This window comes from Pristis pectinata, chromosome X (assembly GCF_009764475.1).
Source record: "Pristis pectinata isolate sPriPec2 chromosome X, sPriPec2.1.pri, whole genome shotgun sequence".
Taxonomy (NCBI): Eukaryota; Metazoa; Chordata; class Chondrichthyes; order Rhinopristiformes; family Pristidae; genus Pristis; species Pristis pectinata.
This window is the reverse complement of record NC_067450.1, coordinates 13,041,249-13,068,076: the sequence shown is the minus strand read 5'-3', so window position 1 is coordinate 13,068,076 and position 26,828 is coordinate 13,041,249. Positions and strand designations below refer to the sequence as shown.

The 26,828-nt window shown below is 44.6% G+C and overlaps 1 protein-coding gene across 1 annotated transcript in view; it reads right to left on the bottom strand.

Annotated features, from left to right (window-relative positions):
• The window catches only part of LOC127567048 (nuclear receptor subfamily 4 group A member 1-like), a 49,695-nt gene that overhangs the window by 7,757 nt on the left and 15,110 nt on the right, over window positions 1-26,828 (bottom strand). The window contains exons 2-5 of the mRNA XM_052009711.1: window positions 23,925-24,739; window positions 8,604-8,733; window positions 2,199-2,362; window positions 899-1,101 (exon numbers count right to left, since the gene is read on the bottom strand). Of these exons, the coding sequence (XP_051865671.1) occupies window positions 899-1,101; window positions 2,199-2,362; window positions 8,604-8,733; window positions 23,925-24,737 (1,310 nt within the window). The 5' untranslated portion in view covers window positions 24,738-24,739. The remainder of the gene's footprint in view (window positions 1-898; window positions 1,102-2,198; window positions 2,363-8,603; window positions 8,734-23,924; window positions 24,740-26,828) is intronic.

Below are 26,828 nucleotides of genomic sequence, written 5' to 3'. Positions count from 1 at the left end.
CGTCGACTGTCCACAGATGCTGCCTGACCCGCTGAGTTTCTCCAGCACACGAGACTGCAGACGCTGGAATCTGGAGCAAGAAACAATCTGCTGGAGGAACTCAGCGGGTCGAGCAGCATCTGTGGGAGGAAAGGAAAGGTCCTGTGCAGGGTTTCCACTTGAAATGTTGACAATTCCTTTCCTCCCACAGATGCTGCTCGACCCGCTGAGTTCTTCCAGCAGATTGTTTCTTGCTCCAGATTCCAGCATCTGCAGTCCCTGGTGTCTCCAACCATTTCCCTTTCCTCTTTGTAATCCCATGACTGGAAGAACGACTACACACCAACATTGCCTGAGGACAGGGTTTGGCTTAGCTCTTATTGCACGGCCTAGTCAGATGAAAAGCAAAATATCGCAGATGTTGGAAATCTGAAATAGAAACAGACAATGCTGGAAACACTCAGCAGGTCAGGCAGCGTCTGTGGAGAGAGAAACAGAGTCAACATTTCAGGTCGAGTGTTAACTCTGTTTGCAGCATTCTCTTTAGCATTACTAACAGATGATCTGGTTATTATTGCCTTTCTGTTTGAGATGTCTTCCTGTGTGTAAATTGACTACACACATTTCCGTCTCCTCCAACAGTGGTTACACGTCAAACAAGATGTCACTAGGTGCAAAGCACTTTGGGACAAGCTGAGGCTGTGAAAGCTGCCAGAGAAAGTCGAGATGTCTTTGCTGTACTGTTCTACGTCTATGTTCTATGTCTTTAGCGCACAGAAGAAGGGCTAGCTATTGAAGGGATGATGTTACCATGGTACAGTACTCCAAAATTGTCTTCAGGAGGGGAGGGGGAAACGTTGGGGCAAAAGTGGAGGGCGATACACTGACACAGCAGGAGCAGCTGTGTTCAGATACCCACCTGTAGGCCAGCCTGAGGATGAAGAGCTCTAAAAAGGCAGATTCCAGAAGTAGATCCTGATCCTCCTTGGGAAAACCACTGAACCCTGGGATCTTCTCTGCCCACTTGCGTATCATTTCCATCGAACCTGCCAGCAACTCGTAAAACTGTCGGACTTCGCCTGCTTCATCCTCCTCTGACTGGTAAGTGCTGCATTCCTGAAACTGGAACAGATATTTCAAATCAAGAAGAGAATATTTCTGCTTGACAGAACAACTCTGACATTTTCTTTTAAAATCAACAACAGCAAAGAAAAAAAGACCATCATGATTTATTTGATGCAAATTGAGATTTCTTTGCAAAGCAGTAGCCTGGGTTTCGACAAGGCATTTCTGGCTTTTGTGAATTGGTCGAATTTCTCCTCCAATTAGAAAAATGCAAGCTGCTTTGTGATTGGACTTATTCCTGAGCTGGACTGGTGACGTTTAAATTGTTTCTGAAGGCAAAATTGCACACTTGCTCCCGTGAAGTTGGCGCCAAGCTTTTTTTATTTCGCGCAGAGCCGCAGATTTGCTGCCTTCTGATCCTTTGCACTGGTGCATGCTAACTACAATTTGCTGAGATGAATATTTAGTGATGCATTCACTGCCATTTTATGTTTGCAGAAAAGGTCTGGGGCGCAATTTCAAAAGAGCAAACAGCCTCTTAGCAAATGGTGTGTCATGAGGCAGGTGGGGTGGTGTTGTTACAGAAGGACTGAAGGGAAGTCCTTCAAAGTGGAACCAGTTTGCCACCTTTCCATGCCCACCTAACGCTTGTCAAAACACACAAAGAATGATGCACAAATGCTTGCTGCTCTAGCCCAGAGCTGAGTGTAGCTTCATAGGACAATAGAACTGAAGAGGACCTGGAAGGGTAAGTTAGAAACTATTTTTGCGATTTCACAAAAATAACCTCTGGTGCTTTTGGCCCAGGTGCCTGACTCGCCACCCCCCCCCCCCCCCCCCCCCCCCTTCCACGCTCTCCTCCCAACTCCAGGACTTCCCTGGCAATTTGCTGCGAGGCCTTTGTGTTGCTCGGTGGTGCCCACAGATGGCACCTCCAGTTTAAAGGAGCCCTAGCCTTCAATTGCATTGGTTGATGAAATCGGCCCCAGTGACAAGCGAGTAAGTCAGAAGAATGACATTGGATTGCAAGCTGGTAATTAGACATGTATATCCAAGTGTTTGCATCATTTATCAGGTTGGTATCTTGCTTCCGTCTCCGCAATACAAACATTTTTCTTTTCAACCTCCCAACTGTTTTATTTCCTTATATTTACCTTGGAATAATCTAGATTGGACATGATTGGGTTGGAATCAATATGTGCCCTGACCAGCGCGGTGATGAGACTAACTGGAGCATTTGAAGGCGTGGCTTCTTGAACATTCTTTGGTTTGGATGGAAGTCGACCTCTACGACCTTTCAGGCTGTCTGTGCGGACCACTGGAAGAAAAAAAGAGTTAGAAATTCTTTTAAGCCTCTTAGGCTGAGGAGTCCTTCTCGCCATTGGAGCAACTGGATGTACAAAGTGGGCATTAATGGGGAGCGGAATTGAGAGTTACACAAAGTGTTTGGTCACTTCCTGGGACTCTCATGAAATTCCTCATGTAGATGAGTTAGTTATAGAGCCACAGGGACACAAGAGAGACTGCAGATGCTGGAAATCTGGAGCAAGGCACACAAAATGCTGGAAGAACTCAGCAGGTCAGGCAGCATCTATGGATTCATAGACGCTGCCTGACCTGCTGAGTTCCCCCAGCATTTTGTGTGCCTTGCTTAGTTATACAGCCATTATCTACCGGTCCAAGCTTACTCTTTTTTTTACTGCATTTAAAGGTCTTGTTAAATAGCAATGCTCCAACATGCCTTTCCACACACATTGTATCCGTTACCTAAAATAAAGCAGTTGTTATATCACCTGAAAGCAGCCAGCAATAGGGAACAGTGCACCCACTGATACTCTGTTCCCCAAACAGTTGTTGGGCTCTGTAACTGTCTCTGAACTTGCACATTGGCTCATAACTGCTCTAAGCTGACCTATACCTGCCTACAAAACAATGACATTCCAGTACTGGGGCTCAGTGTCCAACTTTGGGCATTCACATCATTTGACTGTGGCTCATTATTTCCATTTTCTCTTCCTAATTTCCTTTCATTCCCATATCCAGTCAGAGCACCTTTCATTTCTCCTCTCATGTATGCTCCCTCCCTCTATTTGAATCCATGACTACCCTTCTGCTGTTCCAGATTTGAATCTCCTTGGATAAACCCATCGTTTTCCTCTGTCCTCTTGTGCTACACTCCAAAGGGGCCAACTGAGGCATTTGCCACTGTCCCTGATTAAAAAAGAAAGAATATCCTGTACTGCCTTTGCCCCTTTTGTGTAATTTTCAGGATTTTGCAGCACTCATTCAAGTGCAGTTACTGTTGGAAGGCAGGAGACACAGCAGCCAATTTGTGCACGGCGATCTCACACACACAGCAATGCAATAACGACCAGCCAGTCGATATTTTGGTGCCGTTGCTGGTGGGATGAACATTGACCAGGTCACTGAGGATAACTCCCCTGCCGTGGGATCTTTCACATTCACCCATGAGAGCAGATGGGGCCTCACTTTAGACAGCACCGTCCTCGGCACACCCTTGGAGATGCAGCCTGGAATTTTGCGTTCGAGCTTCTCCTCAGCTGGTGTGCAGAAGCCTCAACCCTCGTCAACTTTCCCAGCCAGGACACAACTCGCCAACTTCCTTCCCAGTCCACTTGCCCTGCCCTCTGTTAGCTGCTTGGGCTCTGCCAATGAATTGGCAATTTTACTCATCTCTGGAACATCTGGATAGCAAAGACCTCTACATTGGACTCCAATTTACTGACCACAGCTCAGTGGGCTGAAGGACCCTGTTTCCATGTTGTGTGTCTCTATGACTGACATAGGAGCATCGTAGTAATGAGCAATGGCTGGGGTACACGACACTGGGGTGGTAGTGGGGAGGGTAGAGCTGGCTGTGGGCCCAGAGAGACAAGGGAGAGCGCTGCATACTCCCAGGTGTTGCCATGGAGACTGATGTGACCATGACGCTGCTCAGAAGTAGCAACAAGCCCTGTAAGGGAGGACGTAGGTGAGCATGTTCCACCAGCACCAGAGCAGTCAGTTCGGGAAACCAAAGCAGCTCTTCGAGGTGAAAACATCTCCCCTGTGACAAGTTCACTCTACAAATCTCACAGCTCGACTATCCTGCTTCTGGGGGTCACTGACATTTCCCAGTCACCTCTATATACTGTTACCGTTCCTAAATGCTGCTGTGTGACTTTCTGAAGACACAGTACAAATAAAAACAACAGTCAGTTTTTATTGTAATTATTTTATTCATTCAACATGGAAAGAATGTGTTAAATGGACTTTCTCTGCAGTCCACTTGTGTCTCATGCATTACTTCAGCATGATTCCTTTATGCGTTGAGTCGTTTGTGTCAATTTGCTATAAGGTGTCCTTATTTTCTTCTTCTGATTCCAGTAGCCACCACCTCTATGTAGTTGAAACCAGTAGGTATGATTGTGTTTGGGTATGCTGGTGTGTGTGTGTGTGTGTGTGTGTGTGTGTGTGTGTGTGTGTGTGTGTGTGTGTGTGTGTGTGTGTGTGTGTGTGTGTATTGTGTGTCTATACTGTTAACTTTGGTTGGAGTGGAGGGTTTCTTCCATCCAGAACTGCATGATGGCAATGCTTTCTTGCAAGATATCCACGTGCTTCTGTTAGTTGCGTACATACCACTTCCAGCAGCCAAGACTTGGCACAGATAACCAGTCTCTGCATCTCCTGAGCACCTAGGGACTAAGCTTTCATTAAGCCTTCAGCTTTATCAGAAAGCTCTTGTGGGAGATGCTCTATTGTGCAGGAGCCACCGATGTTGCTTGCGGCTTGTTGGCGAGCTGGAGAATAGACAGCTTTTTCTCCAAGGCAGAAGACAGCGGAGTGCCAGAACCCCCAAGGATCAGCTTCGGGTGTGCTTCATAAAGAGACAAGTGATGCATGATGGTTCCTTGGCATGTGGCACCACGTATTGTCAAGGCTGACCTGGGAGTCCCAGTACACTGAAGCTCAGCAGAGGATCAGTCACCCCCAGTGAACCTCTGCCCAACAATAGACAGCCCTTCCTGGACATTTCCGTGATCCACAGCACACTCTGTGTCTCCTCACCGAGTATCACCAAAGGAAGGGCTGCTGCTTGGTTCAAGTCATGTCAGTCTCCCAAAGTGTCGTGCTGTGACTGTACCTCTGGGGAGGAGGCCAACTCCTCCATGGGTTGTGGCACTTCTATCATGGGAGAAGATGACATGCGTGACAGGCCAGAGATCTGTCTTATTTCTAACCAGGAGTGACTGATCATGCCTTTTATTTTAATTACTGAATACAATCTTGATTGTCAGCCAGCTGGTGTTTACTGCTGGCTGGGAACAAACTGTTTAGGTGGAAGCCAAAAATATATTTTGCCACATCTGTGAATGTTACTTCAAACGCTGACTGAGCCATCTCAGGCCAGGTAGACCAAATGACAAGTGTTGATTGCCAAATCCTCATTTAGCTGACTGGAACTTTCATGTTGGTCATCAGGATGGGAGACAGAGTCAGAGCCAAACAATTGCGATGATCTGCCCCATCTGTGATTGCTGCAAAGAGAAAGTTTTCACAGTTGGCTTTGTTGTGAAGGGCGTGGATGTCTGGAAACCGCTTTCTGGGAAACCAGTCTGAAGCTTTTAAATCCTACTGTGAGTGATAGCTGTGTTCAATTATAAAATATACCACACTTTCATATTCCTTTTAACTCAATCTCAGCTTCAAAGCAAAGGGGCGGTATAATTGCTGTTTGCTAACTTTTGCGCAACTGCTACTGTGCAAGTGGTCCACGAACTTCGGAGCTCACATTGCAGCCTTACTGAATCAAAGTATGCTCTATGTCACAGGAAGTTATAGAATATTCAAAACGTTTATTACTTTTGAAGGGGGGGGGCATGGGTATTAGACCAATAATCAAGTTAAGCATGTGCTCACTAGAACTGAGAGAGATTATAGGACCTAGAACACTGCAGCACAGTACAGGCCCTTCAGCCCACGACGTTGTGCCGACATTTTATCCTGCTCTAATACCTATCTAACCCTTCCCTCCTACATAGCTCCCCATTTCTCTATCATTCATGTGGCTATCTAAGAGTTTCTTAAATGTCCCTAATGTATCTGCCCCCACAACCTCTGCCAGCAGTGCGTTCCACGCACCCACCACTCTCTGTGTGAAAAAGCTTACCCCTGACATCCCCCTTATACCTTCCTCCAGTCACCTCAACATTATGCCCCCTCGTGTTAGTCATTGTCACCCTGGGAAAAAGTCTCTGCCTGTCTCACAGATTCACTGTGCTTTTTTATTTTTGTTTAATTCCATTTCTTAACAGTTTGATTTGTGTTATGCCGTTATGGGAACAGCATGGGTTAAAATGCTGGTTGATAGATCTGGGGATCTGAATACAAATCTGACCACTGCAGCCGGGAACTCAAAATCAATTAATTAAATGATCAAAAATTATCACAAAGATGACCACAAAAGTGCTGGATCATTATTATCTGGTTCACTAATGCCTTCTGTGCTTACCTTGACCTTCCATGTTTCTCCAGACTCCAACTGTAGTTAATTCTCAATGGCCCTCTGAAATAGCCAAGGAGGAGCTATAACTGTATCAAGTCAATACAGCATGACATAGTCCCTGTGGAAGACCCAGAAGTGCCACAGACATGACAAAGGTACAACCAGCCCAGCCCTTGGAAAGCCCTCCTCACAAAGTTCTGAGAACTTAGAGCCAAGATTAATAGACTTGTTCCATAGACTCATCCAAAAATAGTCTGACACTGTCAATCAAAAAACTGCAGATGCTGGAAGGTCCCACATAAAAGTTTGTCTGCAAACCTAAAACACATGCGATTGGAGTTAATGGATTGAAAACTGGTTGACAGACAGGAAACAGAGAGGAGAAATCAATGGGCCTTTCTTGGGGTGGCAGGTAGTGACAAGTGGGGTCATTGCTTGGGCCTCAGCTTATATACTTTGATATAATTTGGATGAGGGACTCAAATGTAATTCTTCTACGTTTGCTGATGGGAACTAAGTTGTACTGTGGGTTGTGGGGAGGACGTAAAGAGGCTTTGAGTGAGTGAGTGGAGAAAAATCCAGCAGGTGTAGAATAATGCGGATAAATGTGGTAGGAAGAACAAAATGACAAAGTAATATTTAAATATTGAGAGGCTGGGAAATGTTGATGTTCAAAGGGATCAGGGAGCCCTTGTTCCTGTCGATCACTTTGTATGTCAAAGTATCTTAGCCTTCTTGTATGCTGGCCTTCATTGGAAGAGGATTTGAGTCCAGGAGCAAGGATGCCTTGTTACAGCTATAGACCACCACAGTGAGACCACACGGTGCATTGTGTGCAGTTTTGGTCTCCTCACCAAGGAAGGATAATCTCGCCATAGAGGGAGTACATGTATTGTCCTTCCCAAACAACTGAGTGGCTCACTGAACCACTTCACGGAGCAATGACATGTCAATCGCATTGGAGGGTTTGGAGTCACAGATAGGTCAGAACAGGCAAGGACAGCATCTTCCCTGAAGGACATAAGTGAACCAGATAACTTTGATGACAATCTAACAGCTACATTATCATGTTTTGTGATGCCAGTTTGGTATTCCCAGACTTTTAAACTGAATTTAAATTTTCAAAGTGAAACAGCGGAATCTGAGTTTACAGATTATTGATTCGAGCCTCTGGATTGTGAATTGAGAAAGTGACTGCCGATGTTAAAATATGGTTGATTAAACAGACGAGTTTAACTGTGTGCTCACTTGCTGTGTTTAGCCCGAGCAAGGTAGAACCTTTTGCTGCAGTGTGTCAGTGACACTACACAGACTGAGTGCTCAGTCACCACCTGCAACCTCTGAGGTCTCTCGGCCTTCTTTGGTCACTCTTCATTTAATGTCAATAGCGGCGTCCTCTGAACTGGCAAGAGAACAAATGCCATTCCACAAGCACTCCCCCTGATCAAGGGTGACTTCCTTCCAAAAAGTATCCACTGAGGAAGGATTCACTGTGGTTTGAGAATTTATACATGATACATAGTTTCTCCAAAACGATCAAGTGTTTGCTGCATGAGGTTGAATTGTGACTACGTTGCTATGGATGTCTTCTGCTCCTCTGGAACAGAAAGGATGTCTATACTTATCTCTGGTTATCAATATCAAATGCACTTGCTGCAAATCCAACTCTTGGTCTCTTCCTCATCCCTACTGACTTGGCTATAGTGACCTTGGCCTTTGAATATCTTTGTCTCTGAATATAATCATTCTTGAAAATAAACCACCAAAACACAGACCGATAACTCACTGGAGAGGCTTGTGAAACAAAGCCTCACAGATGATAGCAAAAGGTGGGAGGGGGTAGATTCTGAAACTGCTACTTCCCCATTGCAAAAATATCTCAAGGGAGTATGTAAAGAAGTGACTTGCATTTGAAATGGCAAACGCACCCTATTTGTATGCCCTTTGATAATACGATTACTTGGTGGCTGGAATTAGATCACTAGTGTTAGCAGAAAGGCAGGTGTAATTAATGGGATTGGTGGTTGACAAACAGAATTGCTCAAAGGCTTACCTTCTTTTACCATGCCCACTGCAAGACATTTCTGAAAGCGGCAAAACTGGCATCGATTCCGTCGCCGTTTATCCACAGGACAGTCTTTATTTGCTAGGCAAACATACTTGGCATTTTTCTGAACTGTGCGCTGTGGAAACAAATGGGAATTACCAGTGAGAAGAGCGCCTAACTAAGGAGCATCCGGCAGACAGATACGTGAGGCAACGTCTCACAACAATTGGATGCATGCAGAAACCTACCAACAAACAAACTTCTCAGCACTCCTCCCCATTCCTGTACCAGAGCATAATTTATACCTTGAAGGTTGAAAGTCTAACTCAAAGACCCCTCCCACCCCAGTCATTCTCTCTTCTCCCCCCTTCCATCGGGCAGAAGATACTAAAGCTTGAGAGCACGTACCACCAGGCTCACAGACAGCTTCTATCCCGCTGTTATAAGACTTTTGCACGGACCTCTTGTCTGTTAAAGATGAACTCTTGATCTCTCAATCTACCTCGTCGTGGCCCTTGCACCTTATTGTCTGCCTGCATTGCACTTTCTCTGTAACTGTTACACTATATTCTGCATTCTGTTTTCCTTTTTACTACCTTGATGTACTGAGTTTGGAATGATCTGCCTGGATGGCACGCAGACAAAAGATTTTCACTGTACCTCGGTACATGTGACAATAATAAACCAATTACCAATTAGCAAACCTGCCATTCTAGGTGCCTCAGTTAAAAGCTGCATTGCCTTTTCTCTAAGTGAGCCAAACAAACCAGCAAGGTGGTGGGTTCATCCAGTGCTTGCTGCGGGGACTGACCTTCGACGAAGAGAAGCAAAGACACAGAAGTCCGATTCAGTGCCACGAACAGGAAGGACAAAAGAATTATAGATGACCAGTCACGGGGGCTGCTGCTTCTCATTGTAACTGAGTGATGGGTAGTAGAAAGCTCCAGTGGAGCGACGTTAGAGCTAGGTCTTCAATAAAGCCCAGTGGGCGGGAATAGCTTGCCAGCACTCACCACCCACGCCCTAGCCTGGGTAAAGCAATGGAGGACTTCAACACCCATGGGATGTCCTGCAGGGAGGAAGCAGTGGGGACAGGTGAAGGGGGAGAGGGGAAGACTGGAGGTCTCAAATGCGAACATGGGTTGAATGGGTTGGATGAAATTTTTTATACACTCAGCTTACATTAAGAGGACTTTGAAAATCAAAATAAACAGTAGCTGCTGGAAATCTGAAATAAAAACAGAAATTGCTTTTCTTGCCAGTTCTGACAGAGTCTTCGCCCCAAAATGGTAATTGTTTCTCTTTCCACAGACACTGCCCGACCTCCACCATTGTCTATATGTATTTGACCTTGTAAGGTAAACAAATAAGATCTTGATGGTAGCTTTTTTGACAAATTAAAGTTAAGCCCAGTCAGCATAATAACCCCAGCCAACATAATCAAAGACTCCTCCCACCCCAGTCATTCTCCCTCCTCCCTCCTCCCATCAGGCAGAAGGTACAAAAGCTTGAAAACACACACCACCAGACTCAAGGACAGCTTCTATCCCACTGTTATAAGACTCTTGTACGATAAAGGTGAACTTTTGATCTCTCTTGACCTCACAATCTACCTCGTCGTGGCCCTTGCACCTTATTGTCTGCCTGCACTGCACCTTCTCTGTAACTGTAACATGGTACGGTAGTGTAGCGGTTAGCGTAACGCTATTACAGCACCAGCGACCCGGGTTCAAATCCGGCCACTGTCTGTAAGGAGCTTGTACATTCTCCCCGTGTCTGCGTGGGTTTCCTCCGGGTGCTCCGGTTTCCTCCCACGTACAGGTTAGGAAGTTGTGGGCATGCTATGTTGGCGCTGGAAGTGTGGCGACACTCACAGGCTGCCCCCAGAACACTCTACGCAAAAAGATGGATTTCACTGTGTGTTGCGATGTACATGTGACTAATAAAGATGTCTTATCTTATCTTATCTTTATTCTACATTCTGTTTTCCTTTTGTTCCTCAATGTACTTACTTACGGAATGATCTGTCTGGATGGCACACAGACACAAAGCTTTTCACTGTACCTCGGTACATGTGACAATAATAAACCAATTATCAATGGATTATGCCTTTCAACTCTCTCCTGAATTTGCCAAGGAGAGCAGATCAGGAGAATCAAATAAAGCTGGGAGATTATTGCACTGAAAGACTGAAGAAGTTCCGTTGTTTTAAGGTTAAGCAAAAGCATGAGATAGATCATTATTTCCCCAACATTCTCCAGCCCAAGACACACTTACATGAACAAAGGTTTTCCACAACACATTGGATTATCTTATACCTACCACCCTGCACACCATTCCTCCTCCCTGCATCCTCACTGTGGTAAAATCAAGATTCCTCTCACTTAGTGCTTCCAAACTGGTGCGCTGTCATGAATGAACATGTGCCACGAAAATGTGAAAAGTGGTGCACAGCTTGACACACTGCCTGCTCCCGAACGATGGGAAGCGAAATGGATGTTTTCATGCTGTGTGTGCCTGCCTATAATAAACTGGGCCTAGACTACTCACACTGCATTTTCATACACCCACCCAGTTGGGATTCCCTTGACCTGAGGGTCCAGTGGTGTGAACACTGCCCTCACAAGCTGCATAAAAAAATATCGAGCAATGTACTATAGGGGGGGATATTTTATTTATCATCCTTTTATTCATAAAAACATGGAATCATAGAATTGGTATCACACAAAAGGAGGCCATTTGCCCCATTGGGCCTATACTAGCTCTTTAGGCACCAATACTGTCTGTTTCACTCCCCACACTTTCCTCACAACACTGCAAACTTTTTATCATCAAATAGTTATCCAATCCCCTTTGGAAAACCACAATAAAACCTGCATCCACCACGCTGTCTTGGCAGTGCATGGGCAATGTGTTATGATCCAACAGTAGAATGATGGCCATTCTGTAAAGGTATTTATCCATTTTGAACTTAATAAATAATCCTCACAGGGATAATGTGCTTATCTGACATATTGCAGCAGATATATTGTTGCTAAGCAAATAGCCTATTGATAGGACGTTAGAACATTTGCAAAACAACTGTCTTGAATCTATCTGCCCACTCCCCCTCGCTCTCCCAGATACAATGTCACAGCTGTGCTGAATATCTGTGTTGTCAACGTTACATGATGAAAAACAGATTTGTTTTTGACAACGTACCAGGAAAATTTAGTGTTTAAAGGGCATATTGAGTTGTGCAATCATTGGTCATACTCATGTCGGTCACTTCTTTCAGGGAAGAGCCACTCCAATATCCTGCCACACACTTTAACAGTGTTTTCTCATTAAATAGAGCAGTACATCATTTGAACGCCCTTTTCCCTTGAAGCACTGAGAATTGGTGAAAAAATGTTACAATGCTGACAAATCGGCCAAAGAAAATACAAGACGATTGAAAATACATTGCTTGGCTTAAAACTAAATCATCTACCTTGTAAAATACATTCTGGTTGCTTGCAAATAACTGAATGGTATACTATTGAGCTGTGATAGAGAGCTTCCTAGCCTGCACTCTCTTTAATAGTTAATCCAACCCTGCATTGGAAGTTGGGCTTTTACAATTGTCCTTACCAGCCCTGATCAGGGGGAAGAGAAATCGAGAGGTTCTGTTCGTATCCTTCATCACTAGCCTGTTGGAAAACTCCTGGGTCAGGTTCATCTGTGACTGCCCCCAAATTTAAATTCCTGTGCATGTCCTGGGTTGGCACAGTATCCCCTAGCTGGCCAGCATACTGTGAATTCACAAATTGATCGCATAGTTTTGGTCTATGTTTAGCTTTGATCTTTTGTTAATCACACAGTGCAATTTCACACCTGGATGACATTCAGTGATTTCAGAACACACATATAAATGACAAGAAAGCAAACCAGAATTATTTTTAGCCAGTCAATCAAGTAATACAAGTAAAAGCTCAAAAGTGACTTTGAGTAAGGTGGCAGTGAAAGAGCTCCAGGAACAGTGGGTCCAGTCGTTTCGAGCCGAAACGTCAACTGTCCATTTCCCTCCACAGAAGCTGAGTTCCTCCAGCAGTTTGTTTGATGTTGGACAGTGCGCATAGTCTAGACTTGTATTGTGTCATTTATAGGAGATTGAAGGATGATCTAACTGAGGTGTTTAAGGGGAATAAAGAAGTTGATAGGGTAGCTGGACGAAACTATTTTCTCTGGTGGTGAGTTCAGAACAAAGGGGGAATGACCCTAAAATTAGAGCAAGGTCACTTAGGGCTGAAGACAACGATTTTTTGTTGAGTTTTGTCAGGGACATAGAGATAAATAAAGTCCAGATATGAATTAGGCACGATCTTTTGAATGGAGGAACAGGCTTGAGGGGATGGAAAGCTCACTCAAGCTCTCGCTCCTCAAGCTGTCACGTCCCTGAAACTTAGATAGCCATTAAAACATGATGAGAGTTGTGAAGAGAGATAAGGGAGTCAGCTCAAAGCACCACGTCACGGCTGTGCAAGAAGCCTGCTTCCTGAAACTTGCGGATCTTGAAATTTATGTGCGAGTAACTGATTGTGTGAGGAGGAAGAGTGGGTGGGGGAATTCTCATGTCATTGGCTTTCAGTGAAAGCACGAGTTAGTCACAAGTGAGTCACGAGTGAGATATAAAGGTCTCTCTCAGAAATGTAATCACCTTGGTATTCCCCCAGATCCCCATTGTGTTATCAGCTTAAACCACAAGTTGAGATAAGGTACCTTAAGGAGCCAAGTATCAGTTACACTACTATTGCAACACAAAGTTACCATTAATGCATTACTTTCAAATGTTATTTTCATCATGGATAGTTTAGAAGAGGCTATTTAATATAGTTTTACAGTGTTATGGGAGACAGGGAGTTACATAAAACTTTAAGGTACAGCCAAATCCATTTTTAAATACTAACCTGGGAGCTGATCCAAAAGAACTCGATACCAGTGAGTACTGATGCATACTTTGCCAAAGGCTTATCCAGGACACACGTTTCTGCCAGTGACATCACTTATCATCTTAATTTCACATTTGCAGCACTTACAGTATTTTGCTTTGGTCTTTGGTATATTTTGTATCTATTTTATTTAAAAGACAACAAATAACGTTTTCACCATTTAAGAATCTTAAAGCACAGGAAGAGGCCGCTGGGTTGTGTGCCTGCACTGGCTCTTTGAAAGAGCTCTCCATTAGTCCTACATGTTGCTCTTTCCCCATGGCCCTGCTGGGTTTTTTTTTCCCCTTCAAGTATTAATCCAATTCCTTTGAGAAAATTTCCATTCAATCTGTTCCCACCATCCTTTCAGGCAGTGTGCAACACACCACAACAATTTGCTGCATGAAAAAAATGACTCCTCCCTTCCCTCCAATTCTTTGCCATGTAAATCTGTGCCCTCTGGTTATTGACCCTCCTGCCACTGGAACAGTTTCGCCTTATTTACTGCATCAAAAACTCCATTGTGTCCCTCTTTAATCCTCCTGCTCTGAAGAAAACAACCCCACCTCCTCTGGTCTCTTCACATGGTTGAAGCCCCTCATCCTGGGACCATACGAGGAAATCAAGGCCGTGGCATTCTTCCTGAAGTGTGGTGACTATATTCTAGCCGAGGCCTAGCTAGTGCTCGCTCTTGTACTTCATATCTTCAATGTTCACCTTAGATGTTCCTTCTCTATTAAACAGACTCAGCTCTCTTATTTAATTCTGACATTCAATAGGGTGATCATAATTGAATTACTGAATTGAAACCAAAGTCTCACCCCTCCCTATCCAGCCCTGACATCTCTCCCGATGTCTGTAACCCCTTCCAGTTCCTATACCCCTCCCAATCCCTATAAACCACCTCCATCCCTATATTCCTTCCTGCCCTTGAAACATCCTTGATTCACACATACTAGTAAGGCCAGAAATAGGAAGATAGTACAATTGAATGTGTGGCTAAAGAGCTGGTGTAAGAGCGAGGGCTTCAGATACCTGGATCATTGGGATCTCTTCCAGGTGGGACCTGTACAAGGGGGATGGGTTGCACCTAAACTGGAGGGGAACCAATATCCTTGCAGGGAGGTTTGCTAGTACTACTCAGGAGGGTTTAAACTAGTGCGGCGGGGGGTGGTGGATAGTGGGAGCCAGAGTTACGGGTCAGCAGGTGGAAAGATTGAGGTCAAGTAAGTCTGAAAGGAAGGACAGACAGGGCCAGGTGGCTGATGGGCTGAAGTGTCTTTATTTCAATGCAGGGAGTGTTACGGGTCAGAACTTAGAGCCTGGATCAGTGCATGGAACCACGATGTTGTAGCCAGTACGGAGACTTGGTTGAGGGAAGGGCAGGACTGGCAGCTCAATGTTCCAGGGTTCAGATGCTTCAGACATGCTAGAGAGGGATGTAGAAAAGGTGGAGGAGTTAAACCACTGATCAGGGAGAATGTCACGGCAGCACTTAGAGAGGACATCCTGGGGGGCTCATCTGGTGAACCAATATGGGTGGAGCTCAGGGATAAGAAAGGTGCAATCACTATGATGGGGTTATACTATAGGCTTCCCAATCACTACCAGGTGACAGGGGAACAGATACGTAGGCAGATTATGGAAAGATGTAAAAGTAACAGAGTTGTTGTAGTGGGTGACTTTAACCTCCACAATATTGACTGGGGCTCCCTTAGTGCCAAGGGCTTAGGTGGGGCAGAATTTGTTAGCTGCATCCAGAAGAGTTTCTTGACACAGTATGTAGGTAGTCTAACCAGGGAAAGGGTCAGACTGGATCTTGTATTGGGGAATGAGCCTGGCCAGATGATCGGAGTTTCAGTGGGAGAGCACTTTGAGAACAGTGATCACAACTCTGTAACAGACAGTTATGGGTAAGGATGAGACTGGCCCTAGGCTGAAAGGCAGATTACAACAGTATTAGGCAGGAGCTGGCGAGAGTAGATTGATAGTGGCTGGTTGAGGGTAAATCAACATCTGGCAAGTGGGAGTCTTTTAAAGGCCGGTGCCTTAGAGTTCAGGGCAACTATGAGGATGAGGTATAAGGATGGTAAGTTACAAGAGGTATTGTAAGCTTAGTCAAAGAGAGAAAGGAAGCATATGTCGGGTTTAGGAAGCTGAAATCAGACAAGAGCCTTCAGGAATATAAAGGAAACAGGAGAGAACTCAGACAGGGAATTAAGGAGGGTAAAAGGAGCCTTGGCGAGTAGATTAAGGGGAATCCCAAGGCATTTATAGGGGCAGGAGGATAACTAAGGAAAGGGTAGATCCACCCAAGGACAAAGGAGGGAATTTATGCGTGTAGCCAGCGGAAGTGGGTGAGGTCCTTAATGAGTACTCACCAAGGAGAAGGACGTGGATGATGGTGAGATTAGGGAGGAGTATGTTGATATTCCAGGGCATGTTAATATTAAGAAGGAGGAGTTGTTGTGTGTCATGAAAAACATTAAGGTGGATAAGTCCCCAGGCCCTGATGAAATCTATCCCAGGATACTGAGGGAAGTGGGGAGACTGCTGGGGCCTTGACAGAGATCTCTGTATCCTCTGTAGCCACAGGCGAGGTCCCAGAGGACTGGAAAGTAGCCAGTGTTGTTCCTCTGTTTAAGAGACACACCAGGAAATTATTGGCTGGTGAGCCTGACATCAGTGGTAGGGAAATTATTGGAGAGGATTCTTAAGAGATAGGATTTGCTTGTATTTCAAAAAGTATAGACTTTTTAGAGATAGTCACCATGGTTTTATGCAGGGAAGGTCATGTCTTATGAACTTGATTGAGTTTGTTGAGGAGGTGATGAAGATGATTGATGAGGGTAGAGCTGTGGATGTTGCCTACGTGGAGTTTAGTAAAGCTTTTGACAAGGTCCTTCATGGTAGGCTGGTCCAGAAGATTAAGTCACACGTGAGATCCACGAGGAGTGGGTAAATTAGATCCAAAATTGGCTTGGTCATAGAAGGCAGAGGGTAGTGATAGAGTGATGTTTTCCTGACTGGAGGTCTGTGACCTGTGGTGTTCCACAGGGATCAGTGCTGGGACCTCTGTTGTTTGTGATGTATATAAATGACCTGGGTGAAAAAGTAGGTGGGCTGATTAGTAAGTTTGCAGATGACACAAAAATTGGCAGAGTGGTGGATAGTGAGGAAGGTTGTCAAAGAATACAGCAGGATACAGATCAGTTGGAAACGTGGGCAGAGAAGTGGCAGATGGTGTGTAATCCGGATAAGTGTGACGTCTTGCATTTTGGGAGGTCAAATGCAAGACGAAAGTATACAGCAAATGGCAGGATCCTTAGGAACATTGATGTACATAGGAATCTTGGAGTCCAAGTCCATAGCTCCCTGAAAGCGGCAACACTAGTGGACAGGGTGGTAAAGAAGGCATGTCACATGCTTGCCTTCATCAGTTGGGACATTGAGTATAGAAGTTAGCAAGTCATGTTGCAGCTGTATAAAACATAATGCAGCTGTATTAGATCGCATGGGATCCAGGGAGAGCTGGCTAATTGGATATAGAATTGGCTTGGTTGCAGGAAGCAGAGGGCGATGGTGGAAGGGTGTTTCTCGGACTGGAGACCCGTGACGAGTGGTGTTCCCCAGAGCTCGGTGCTGGGCCCATTGTTGTCTGTCATCTATATCAACGATTTGGATGAGAATGTACAAGGCGTGGTTAGTAAGTTTGCAAATGACACTAAAATAGGTGGTATAGTGGACAATGAAGATGGTTATCAAAAATTACAGGGGGATCTTGATCAGCTGGGTAAGTGGGCCGAGGAATGGCAAATGGAATTTAATTCGGATAAGTGCGAGGTGTTGCATTTTGGAAAGTCAAATCAAGATAGGACTTTCACAGTGAACGGCAGGGTCCTGGGGAGTGTTGCAGAATAGAGGGACCTTGGAGTACAAGTACCTGGTTCCCTGAAGTGGAGTCACAGGTAGGCAGGGTGGTGTAGAAGGCTTTTGGCACACTGGCCTTCATCAGTCAGGGCACTGAGTATAAAAGTTGGGAGGTCATGGTGCGGTTGTACAGGACGCTGGTGAGGCCGCACTTGGAATACTGTGTTCAGTTTTGGTCACCCTGTTATAGGAAAGATGTTATTAAACTGGAAAGAGTGCAGAGAAGATTTACAAGGATGCTGCCAGGACTTGAGGGACTGAGTTATAGGGAGAGGTTGGACAGGCTAGGACTTTTTTCCTTGGAGCATTGTAGACCAACAGGTGATCTTATAGAGGTGTATAAAATCATGAGGGGCATCGATAGGGTGAATGCACTCTGTCTTTTTCCCAAGGTTAGGGAATCAAGAACTAGAGCAGGCACGGTAGTGTAGTGGCTAGTGTAACACTATTACAGCGCCAGCGACCCGGGTTCAATTCCGGTCACTGTCTATAAGGAGTTTGTACGCTCTCCCCGTGTCTGCGTGGGTTTCCTCCGGGTGCTCTGGTTTCCTCCCACATTCCAAAAAGACGTACGGGTTAGGAAGTTGCGGGCGTGCTATGTTGGCGCCGGAAGCGTGGCGACACTTGTGGGCTGCCCCCAGAACACTCTACGCAAAAGATGCATTTCACTGTGTGTTTTGATGTACATGTGACTAATAAAGAAATCTTATCTTAGAGGGCATAGGTTTAAGGTGAGAGGGGAAAGGTGTAATAGAAACTTGAGAGGCAACTTCTTTTACCCAGAGGGTGGTGGGTATATGGAATGAGCTGCCAGAGGAAGTGGTTGAGGCAGGTACATTAACAACTTTTAAAAGACACTTGGACAGGTTACATGGATAGGAAAGGTTGAAAAAAATATAGCCTTACCAAGTTCCTTCACTCTACTACTGGCATCACTGACTGTAGCTCCCAAGTCCCTCGGTAATCTTCTTCAACTCGCCTCCCTTTCTGCTTCTTTAAAACACTTGTTAAAACCTAGCTCTTTAATCAAGCCATTGACTAACAGTCCAATAACTTTACGGGCCAGATTACAACCTGAGCCACATGCAAATTAATGTAGGCTCAATAAGATCAGAACGTTGAAGGTATGGCTCAAGATTGGTGTGGGAGGAATGGGTTTCAATCATGAGGCACTGGCACGAGCCCTGGGGAAAGAGGTTCCACCGGTGCAGGCTTCACTTGAAACGGGCTGGGATCAGTGTCTGAGTGAATCGAATACCCAAGGCTGCAGATAAAGTGTGAAGTATTGGGGGAAAGGGTTCAGGTGAGGGAAAATTTGGAAGTTAAAGAGAAAGGATAAGGTGATAGTGCAGGGTAGTCAAATGGTATTAAAAACCAGAGTGTGCCGGGAAGGAACAGAGCATGCAAACGTACAAGCAGATGTCCAATTAGAGTCCGAGTAGGGACAAAGAGAAAAAAAGGCAAAATTGAAGGCTCTTTATTTGAATGCACACAGCATTTCTAACAAGGTAGATTAATTAATTAAACAAATAGAAATAAATGGTTATGATCTAATAGTTGTTATAGTAATAATTATAGATGTGGTTGCAAAGTGAGCAAAGCTGAGCGTTAACTTGTCGAACGGACAGGCAAAGTGGAAAAGGGGAAGGTCCTGACAATGAGGGACGGGATACGGGCTGGGAACAGGAACTCAGCAGGTAGAATGGGTTTGGGTGGAGCTGAGGAACAGCAGAGAACACTGGAGGGGGTTTGTACACAGGAGCCCACAAATAGAGCGTCATAGAGCTGTTCAGCACAGAAGCTCATCCATGCCGACTGTGAAACCTATTCACACTCATCCAGTCTGCCTGCATTAGGCCCGTATCCCTCTATTCCCTTCCTATCCAAGTACCTGTCCAAATGTCTATTAAACATTGTAATTGTATCTGTTTCTACCTCATCCTCTGGCAGCTGGTTCCATATAACCACCCCGTGGTTCAGTAGGACATAGTATAAATCAGAACGTATGTAACAAGGGGAGTACAATACTCGCTTTAAGTTACTTATAGATTCAACAAGCCAGATTAATAGACAATAGTGTGGAGAAATTAATAGGACTTTCATCAATGACTTGGATGAAAGGAATTTGCCCACCACCCACACACCCCTCCCACTGGGTCCCCTCCCCCCACTGTTCCCACCTGCCCTCCCCACCTCCCTTATTTGGTTCCAGGCCCCACCTTCCTCTCCTGTCAGATCCCACCATCTGCAGCCCTCCGTCACCTCCACCTCTCACCTCCCAGCCTCTGTCACTGTCTCCACTCTCCCCCCCTCACCTGCCATCTTTTGCCCCAGCCCTCCCCCTTACCTCTCTATACCAGCTACCTGCCCTCTATCTTTCTGTCCAGGTGAAGGGTCTCGACCCGAAACATCGACTGTCCATTTCCCTTCACAGATGCTGCCCGACCCGCTGAGTTCCTCCAGCAGATTGTTTGTTGCGATACATCTAAATTTGCTGACGATACAAAGCTGGGTGGCAGTGTTGGCTGTGAGGAGGGTGTAGAGAGGCTCCAGGGGGGATATGGAAGGCTAAGTGAATGGGCAAGAATATGGCAGAGGGAAGATAATGTGGAAAAATGCAAAGTCATCCAATTATGTTGAAAAAATATGAAAACATTTTTTTAAGTGGTGAGACATTAAAAGGTGTTGTTATTCAGAGGGACCTGGGTATGCTTGTACACCAATTACTGAAAGTTAACATGCAAATACAGCAAACAATTAGGAAATTAAATCGTATGTTGGCCTTTATTTCAAGGAGAGTTGTACACAAAGGTAGAGGTGTATAACTGAACTTAAGTGTGTCCACACCTGGAATATTGTGTGTACAGGTCCAGTCTCCCTACCAAAGGAAGGATATACTTGCGACAGAGGGAGACGAGCAAAGGTTCACCAGATCGATTCCCGAGATGGGGCTTTGCCCTTTGACGAGAAGTTAAGCAGACTGGGTCTGTACTCCCTGAAAAAAATAATTTTTTTCACCCAGAGGATTGTTAGAATTTTCTACTCAGGAGGCTCATTTGCTGAATTTATTCAAGACAGAGATCGACAGATTTTTAGATACTAAGGGAATTAATGGCTATGGGGTTAATGCAGGAAAGTGGTGATGTTCTTGCGTACTTATGGTATCATTTGTTTGTCTGTTTACACCCTCATGAAGCATCTTGGGATAGTTTATTATCTTAATATGGGTAAGATGGCAATGTAACGGTTAGCGCGACGCTATTACAGCGCCAGCGATCGGGGTTCGATTCCCGCCGCTGTCTGTAAGGAGTTCGTACGTTCTCCCCGTGTCTGCGTGGGTTTCCTCTGGGTGCTTCGGTTTCCTCCCATATTCCAAAAAGACGTACGGGTTAGGTCTTTAACATGGGTGTAATTGGGCGGCGCTGGCTCGTTGAGCCGGAAGGGTCTGTTACCATGCTGCGTGAATAAAAGTTTAAAAGTTTAATGGTGCCATTAAATGCAAAGTATTGTTATACTTCAGCTATGTTGTCTAAACTCAAGGGACTGAGTTATAGGGAGAGGTTGGGCAGGCTAGCACTTTTTTTTTCCCTTGGAGCGTAGGAGACTGAGGGGTGACCTTATAGAAATGTGTAAAATCATGAGGGGCACAGATAGGCCGAATGCATTCAGTCTCTTTCCCAGGGTTGGGGAATCAAAAACTGGAGGGCACAGGTTTAAGGTGAGAGGGGAAAGATTTAAAAGGGACCTGAGGGGGCAACTTCTTCACACAGAGAGTGGTGGGTATATGGAACAAGCTGCCAGAGGAAGTGGTTGAGGCAGGTACATTCACAATATTTAAAAGACAGTTGGACAGATGCATGGATAGGAAAGGTTTAGTGGGATATGGGCCAAACGCTGGCAAATGGGACTAGCTTAGATGGGCATCTTGGTCAGCATGGACCAGTTGGGCCGAAGGGCCTGTTTCCATGCTGTTTAACTCTCTGTCAGTTCTGAGTTGTAAGTGGAGTGGCATGGGGCTCGGTATAACCATTGTTATGGAACTTGCAGGATGATAAAATATTGCTTCAGTTAAATCTTAAAAGATAATTTTTTCTTAGGCGTTTGGATGGATAGGTTTGACAAAGCTAAACAATGAATATCCTGAAAAAATGTGCTTGAAAAGCGAGCACCTCTGGGTGATATTTCCTTTCACTGTCTTATTTCACTGGTTTGATCTCTCCCTTCAGATACCTCTCTTCTTCCACCTCTGCCTTCAATGAACAGCACATTAACAAAAGCCACTTGACTCTTCTACTTGTGCACTAAATGACCCCAGCGTGCATTTTCCCAGAGAACCAGTCTGAGAATGAGCAGGCACACACAGCATTAGCCTTGAGGCTAAGTTCAAATTATTTTATACTTAGCAGATATGAAAGAAGCATTGAAAAAAAATGAAGCCTAAATGGAGTTTTTAAAATACAAATCAAGTCCGTTTTCCATTATATCTCATTGGAAGGTCAAATCCCACTCCCAATTAAAACACAATGAGACATTTGAAAGAACCATTATTTTCTGGGAGTTATTTTGCGCAATACTTCTTTAAGCTTGTACACAGAGGGCCACTGTATCACAAGTAGGTCTTTTACCTGAGTTAAATTATAAATTGAACTTCAAAACCTATTTCCTTCTTGACGCTCTCCTGTGTCCAGTGACGTGCAAATATTTATTATTAACTTATGGATTCAAATTCCACTCTGCAGCGTTGGCTAACCTTGGCCAACGCTCCCTTGTGCAATACCAGAGGGGGTTCTGCAACGGGCAGCAGTGTCATCTTTTGGTTGTGACTTTAACCCAAGGCCCTGAGGTAGATGTGGAAGATCTCATGGTAGTATTCCAAAGGAGAGCACTGGATGTTATGGACAATAGCTGTCCCTTGCCAACATCACTAATGATACAACACCATCTATCTCATCTTCTGGTTGTGGAACCTTCAAAGTAGGAAAATAGTTGGCTACAAAACAATGGGATGGAAGTTGCCCTTCTGTGTGTGCTAAGCGCATTGAAAACCTCTTCTGAAATTCAGCTCCGTTAAACAACAGAAATGAGGTTCAACACACTTAGTTCACAGCCCAAATTTGGTGCTTACAAAAGAGGATGAAGTGAAGCCCCAGTGACCGTGCTTGGTGAAGAAGGTAACTTGTTGCAGAGCACATTGAGATGACCTGAGGCTTTGAATGCTATACAAAGTTTCCTTTCATTCAGGGTTGTCACTGGAAGGAAAGTAAACGTCAGAAGTCACCCCTCAATCCCACCTATGGCCCCACACATAATTCTCCCTCCAACTACTATTGGACAGGAAAATGACACAACCCTAATCACAATTGGGCAACAATTTTAAGTATAAATTCCAGAAGTAGCAGCCCAAATAATGAAGTTCAGATGTTGTGTTTGATATTATGTCTGTCAACCTTACAATCTTACACCAGAGAGGGAGATCAGTTGGCCCATCATATCATGCCATGCCAGCTCTCTGAGAGAGATATCCTATTAATACCAGTTGCCTGCTTCTTCCCTATGGTTCCACAGATGTTTCTTTTTCAAGTGTATATCCAATTTCCTTTTGAAAGTTCAATGTTATCAGTTATCCTAGCATTCAACATGCCACAAATTTGAGTGGCGTGCTAAGCACAGTCTGTTCCTAGTTCTAAAAAAAATTGCCTGCCTTACTCTCTTGCTTCCATTGATATTTGGATAGTTTGCAGATTGACTCAATGGACTCTGTAGTAACACTGCAACAACTTGTGTGTCTGGCCCCAAGTTTACTTGCTGCATTGCAGTCTCAAAAATGGCCAGAGACTTAAGCAGGATTTTAATCTTGAGGCAAAATTCTGATCTTGCAAAGTCTTTTCATAGAATACAATGAAATGTTTCCATGCACTGCCTCATCGACTTTCAGAAGGTCAGGGAACGAGTCACAGCTGGGAGAGTGTTATGGTGAAAATCAAAGCTGAGGTGGTGCAAGTGCGTATGGGAAACCTGCATAAAAGAATGACAATGTTCAGAGAGCTCCAAGAGCTAGCAGAGAGGAGAGTGTGATAGCAATAATATGTCATGCAAACTGATCAACTGATGCTCCATTCTCTAAGCTGTTGAAGTTGGGGTATGTTACCAATGGGCCCCTGCGAACAACTGCATGTGCAACACATCACAGTGAAGATCCTTTGTGCACAATGTTCCAAGTAACAACTATCATTCTGTTAAGGAGCTGTTGCAGGATCTATTTCATTTCTTTAATGTGCTGGATTGCCACAAACGGGAGGACACAGAAACAGATGGGGTGAAACCAACAGCAATAAAAATTGAAAAGATGTAAAACAGGCTGGCAATTTGCAATTGCCCAGTTTGCACTATCACACAGAATTAAAATTAACCCCGATCGTCGTTAAGGTTCAAGTAATTGATCAAATACCTTGAAGAAACCTTTGCATCCTTCACATGTTCGTACACCATAATGTTGGCATGAAGCATTATCTCCGCATACAGCACACTGGCCTTCGCTGGAAGGGGGATTCCGAGCTGGCGGAGAGGGGATGGGATTATCTATTACAATGGGACTATCCAAGATCCGTGGTCCATGGTCCATGGGTAAGGGAGGAAAAGTCATTGAGGCATGGCTGGTGATATCATAAGACATGGTGTCAACTAGTTGGTGGACAGTATTAGGTCCATGGGAACTTGCATCAAGTCTCATGTGGCAATGTGGCCCAGGGGACTCTGAAGGTAACTGTTTAAAGGAAAAGAACGAAAGTTGGGAAACATTTTTTTGTTGATCTAACAAGTGATCCATCTCGCTATATTGGAGCGAATGATGAGGAAACGCTTCATCCCAAATGGACACTTGCTGCATCTGAAAGCCAGGGGTTGAAGATGATGGAATAGAGCAAGAGCCATTGTAGTATTGAGAAGATCCACACTGAGGTGTCACCTCTTCTAAATGCATGTTGATTGAGCCTGGGTAACAGCCAAACATTTGAACATCCTCCACTTTAAATGGAGACTGCTGGTTGGAAACCATCAGTTGGTACAAATAGGCATCAAAGTCTCCATTGTTGCTGTCAATGAAAGTGTTGAAGCTGGGTAGAGAGGTGGTGGCAGCGATCTCTGTGGTGGTGAGGTCCATTCCAAACTTGACAAACTCTGAAGTCAAGAAGTCAGAACTGTGGTCCTCATATGGTCCTGCACATTGTGGCAATGTCGCATACTGTGCCTGAAGACAAGGCATCTCTGAAAACAAAACAGATCAAAACCTAGTCACACCACAGCTTATTTTGATCTTCCTTCATTAATATGACTTCAGAAATAAAGACTATAGACAAGGTCAAAATCTAATTACAAAGCTTTTATTTTACCACTGAGATTAGAGATTAATTTTATGAGATGACTGTGTGTTTTATACATTAACTCTTACTTCGTTTTGATAGCATGTTAGTCTAACTGTCAAGAGCACAGGGTGATGCAATTAAGTTGGAAAGAGTGCATAGAAGATTTATGAGGATGTTGCCAGGTCTCGAGGGGCCTGAGTTATAGGGAGAGGCTGGGCAGGCTAGGACTTTATTCCTTGGAACGTAGGAGACTGAGGGCTGACCTTATGGAGGTGTATAAAATCATGAGGGGCACAGATAGGGTGAATGTGCACAGTCTTTTTCTCAGGGAAAGGGCACCAAAAATTAGAGGGCATAGGTTTAAGTTGGGAGGGAAAGATTTAAAAGGGACTGAGGGGCAACTTCTTCATGCAGAGGGTGGTGAGTACTGGGAATGGGCTGCCAGAGGAAGTGGCTGAGGTGGGTACAATAACGATATTTAAAAGATAGCTGGATAAGTACATGGATAGGAAAGGTTTAGTGGGATTAGGACCAAATGTGGGCAAATGGGACTGGCTTAGATGAGCACCTTTGTCAGCTTGGACAAGTTGGACTGAAGGGCCTGTTTCCATGCTGTATGACTCTTATGGAATTGTTCTCTTTTTCACCCAATGAAACCAATATAGTGCAGGTCAGATGTGGCTGGAGCTCTGGACCTCATCCCTTTCAGTCCATTGACTATTGCCAATGATTATCGTACTTTTAACTCAAGGCTCCAGAGATTTATGCCAAATCTGCTGGCCATATTTCGAGCCTGCACCCAGGATCTCACCTGAAAGAAAATGGGTCATTGACGTGAAATGCTGTCCTTTTTCAGAATGACTTGATTCATGTGGCTTCAAATAAACTGAATGTAACAGAACACAAGGCTACGATCCAAGCAGTCGTGTTGGCTTCATGACAGCAGACACTCTTAAGCACACATAAGCGCCATTTGTCATCACTAGGAGATACAGATGTACAAATATCAAAACCCATATCATCTCCCTCTAGAAAATGGATAGCTGCTGCCATCCTGAGATTTTATTTATATTTTTACTGAAGAAATTTGAAAAATATACTCAGCTTTGGATATGACACACAGGGCAATGACATGGTCTACACCAGTAAAAAGATAGCAACATATGAATAGGAGGAGTGTTCATTCTTTTGAGCCTGTTCCCATTCAAATACCAACTCCATTTACAAAGCTCACTTCCCTAACCCGTAATCCTATTGCTTATCAGCTAACTCGCTCTCAGTTTTAAGGTTTTCGTCGCCCCTTGCTTCAGTAGCTTTTGGAGAGGAGATGGTTTCAGATTTCCACTCCTGCCCTTGGGGCAGGGTCCTTCTCCAATATCACACCTCTGGATTTCATTTAAATCAACATCTTTGAGGGCTCAGTTGTGTGGCCCCCAGCTGAGAGCTGTTTTCAAAGCTAATTCCTTAATCATTATTCCCTTCGAATGTGGTTCTGCGCGGAGAATGCAGAAGTGGTAAATTACTTCCTTACTTTTTGAGGAAAGAAATTGAATAAAATGTGTTCCCTTAGAATGCAGGAGAATACCGAGGCACTTTCCTGTTTTTAATCTCCTGTTACCTTCCTACCACTCTTTTTTTAACAAATGACTAAAATTATGTTTACATAGACTTAAGCTTTTTTGAAGCATTTTCTCCTTGCATGCTTTTAAGGTGAGTGACAAGCTCTAAGGTCTGGTCACCGTAGGGAGGGACAGCCCTGGTTTTGGGTATAAATACACATTAATACATCAGTGTAAAGGTAAACTGAGTGATCAGGTCCATTGGGTCCTGTTTCTGGAAGTGGGTTTGTAACTTCAGCATCCAAACAACGTGAAGTTGTTCACTGAGCCAGCAAGAGCTCACCCAGGAGAACTGAATGACACCCTCCCTGAGGATCAGTCTGATTGGGCTATCGGAGGAACCAGGATGTCATGAGGACTACAACATCAGTA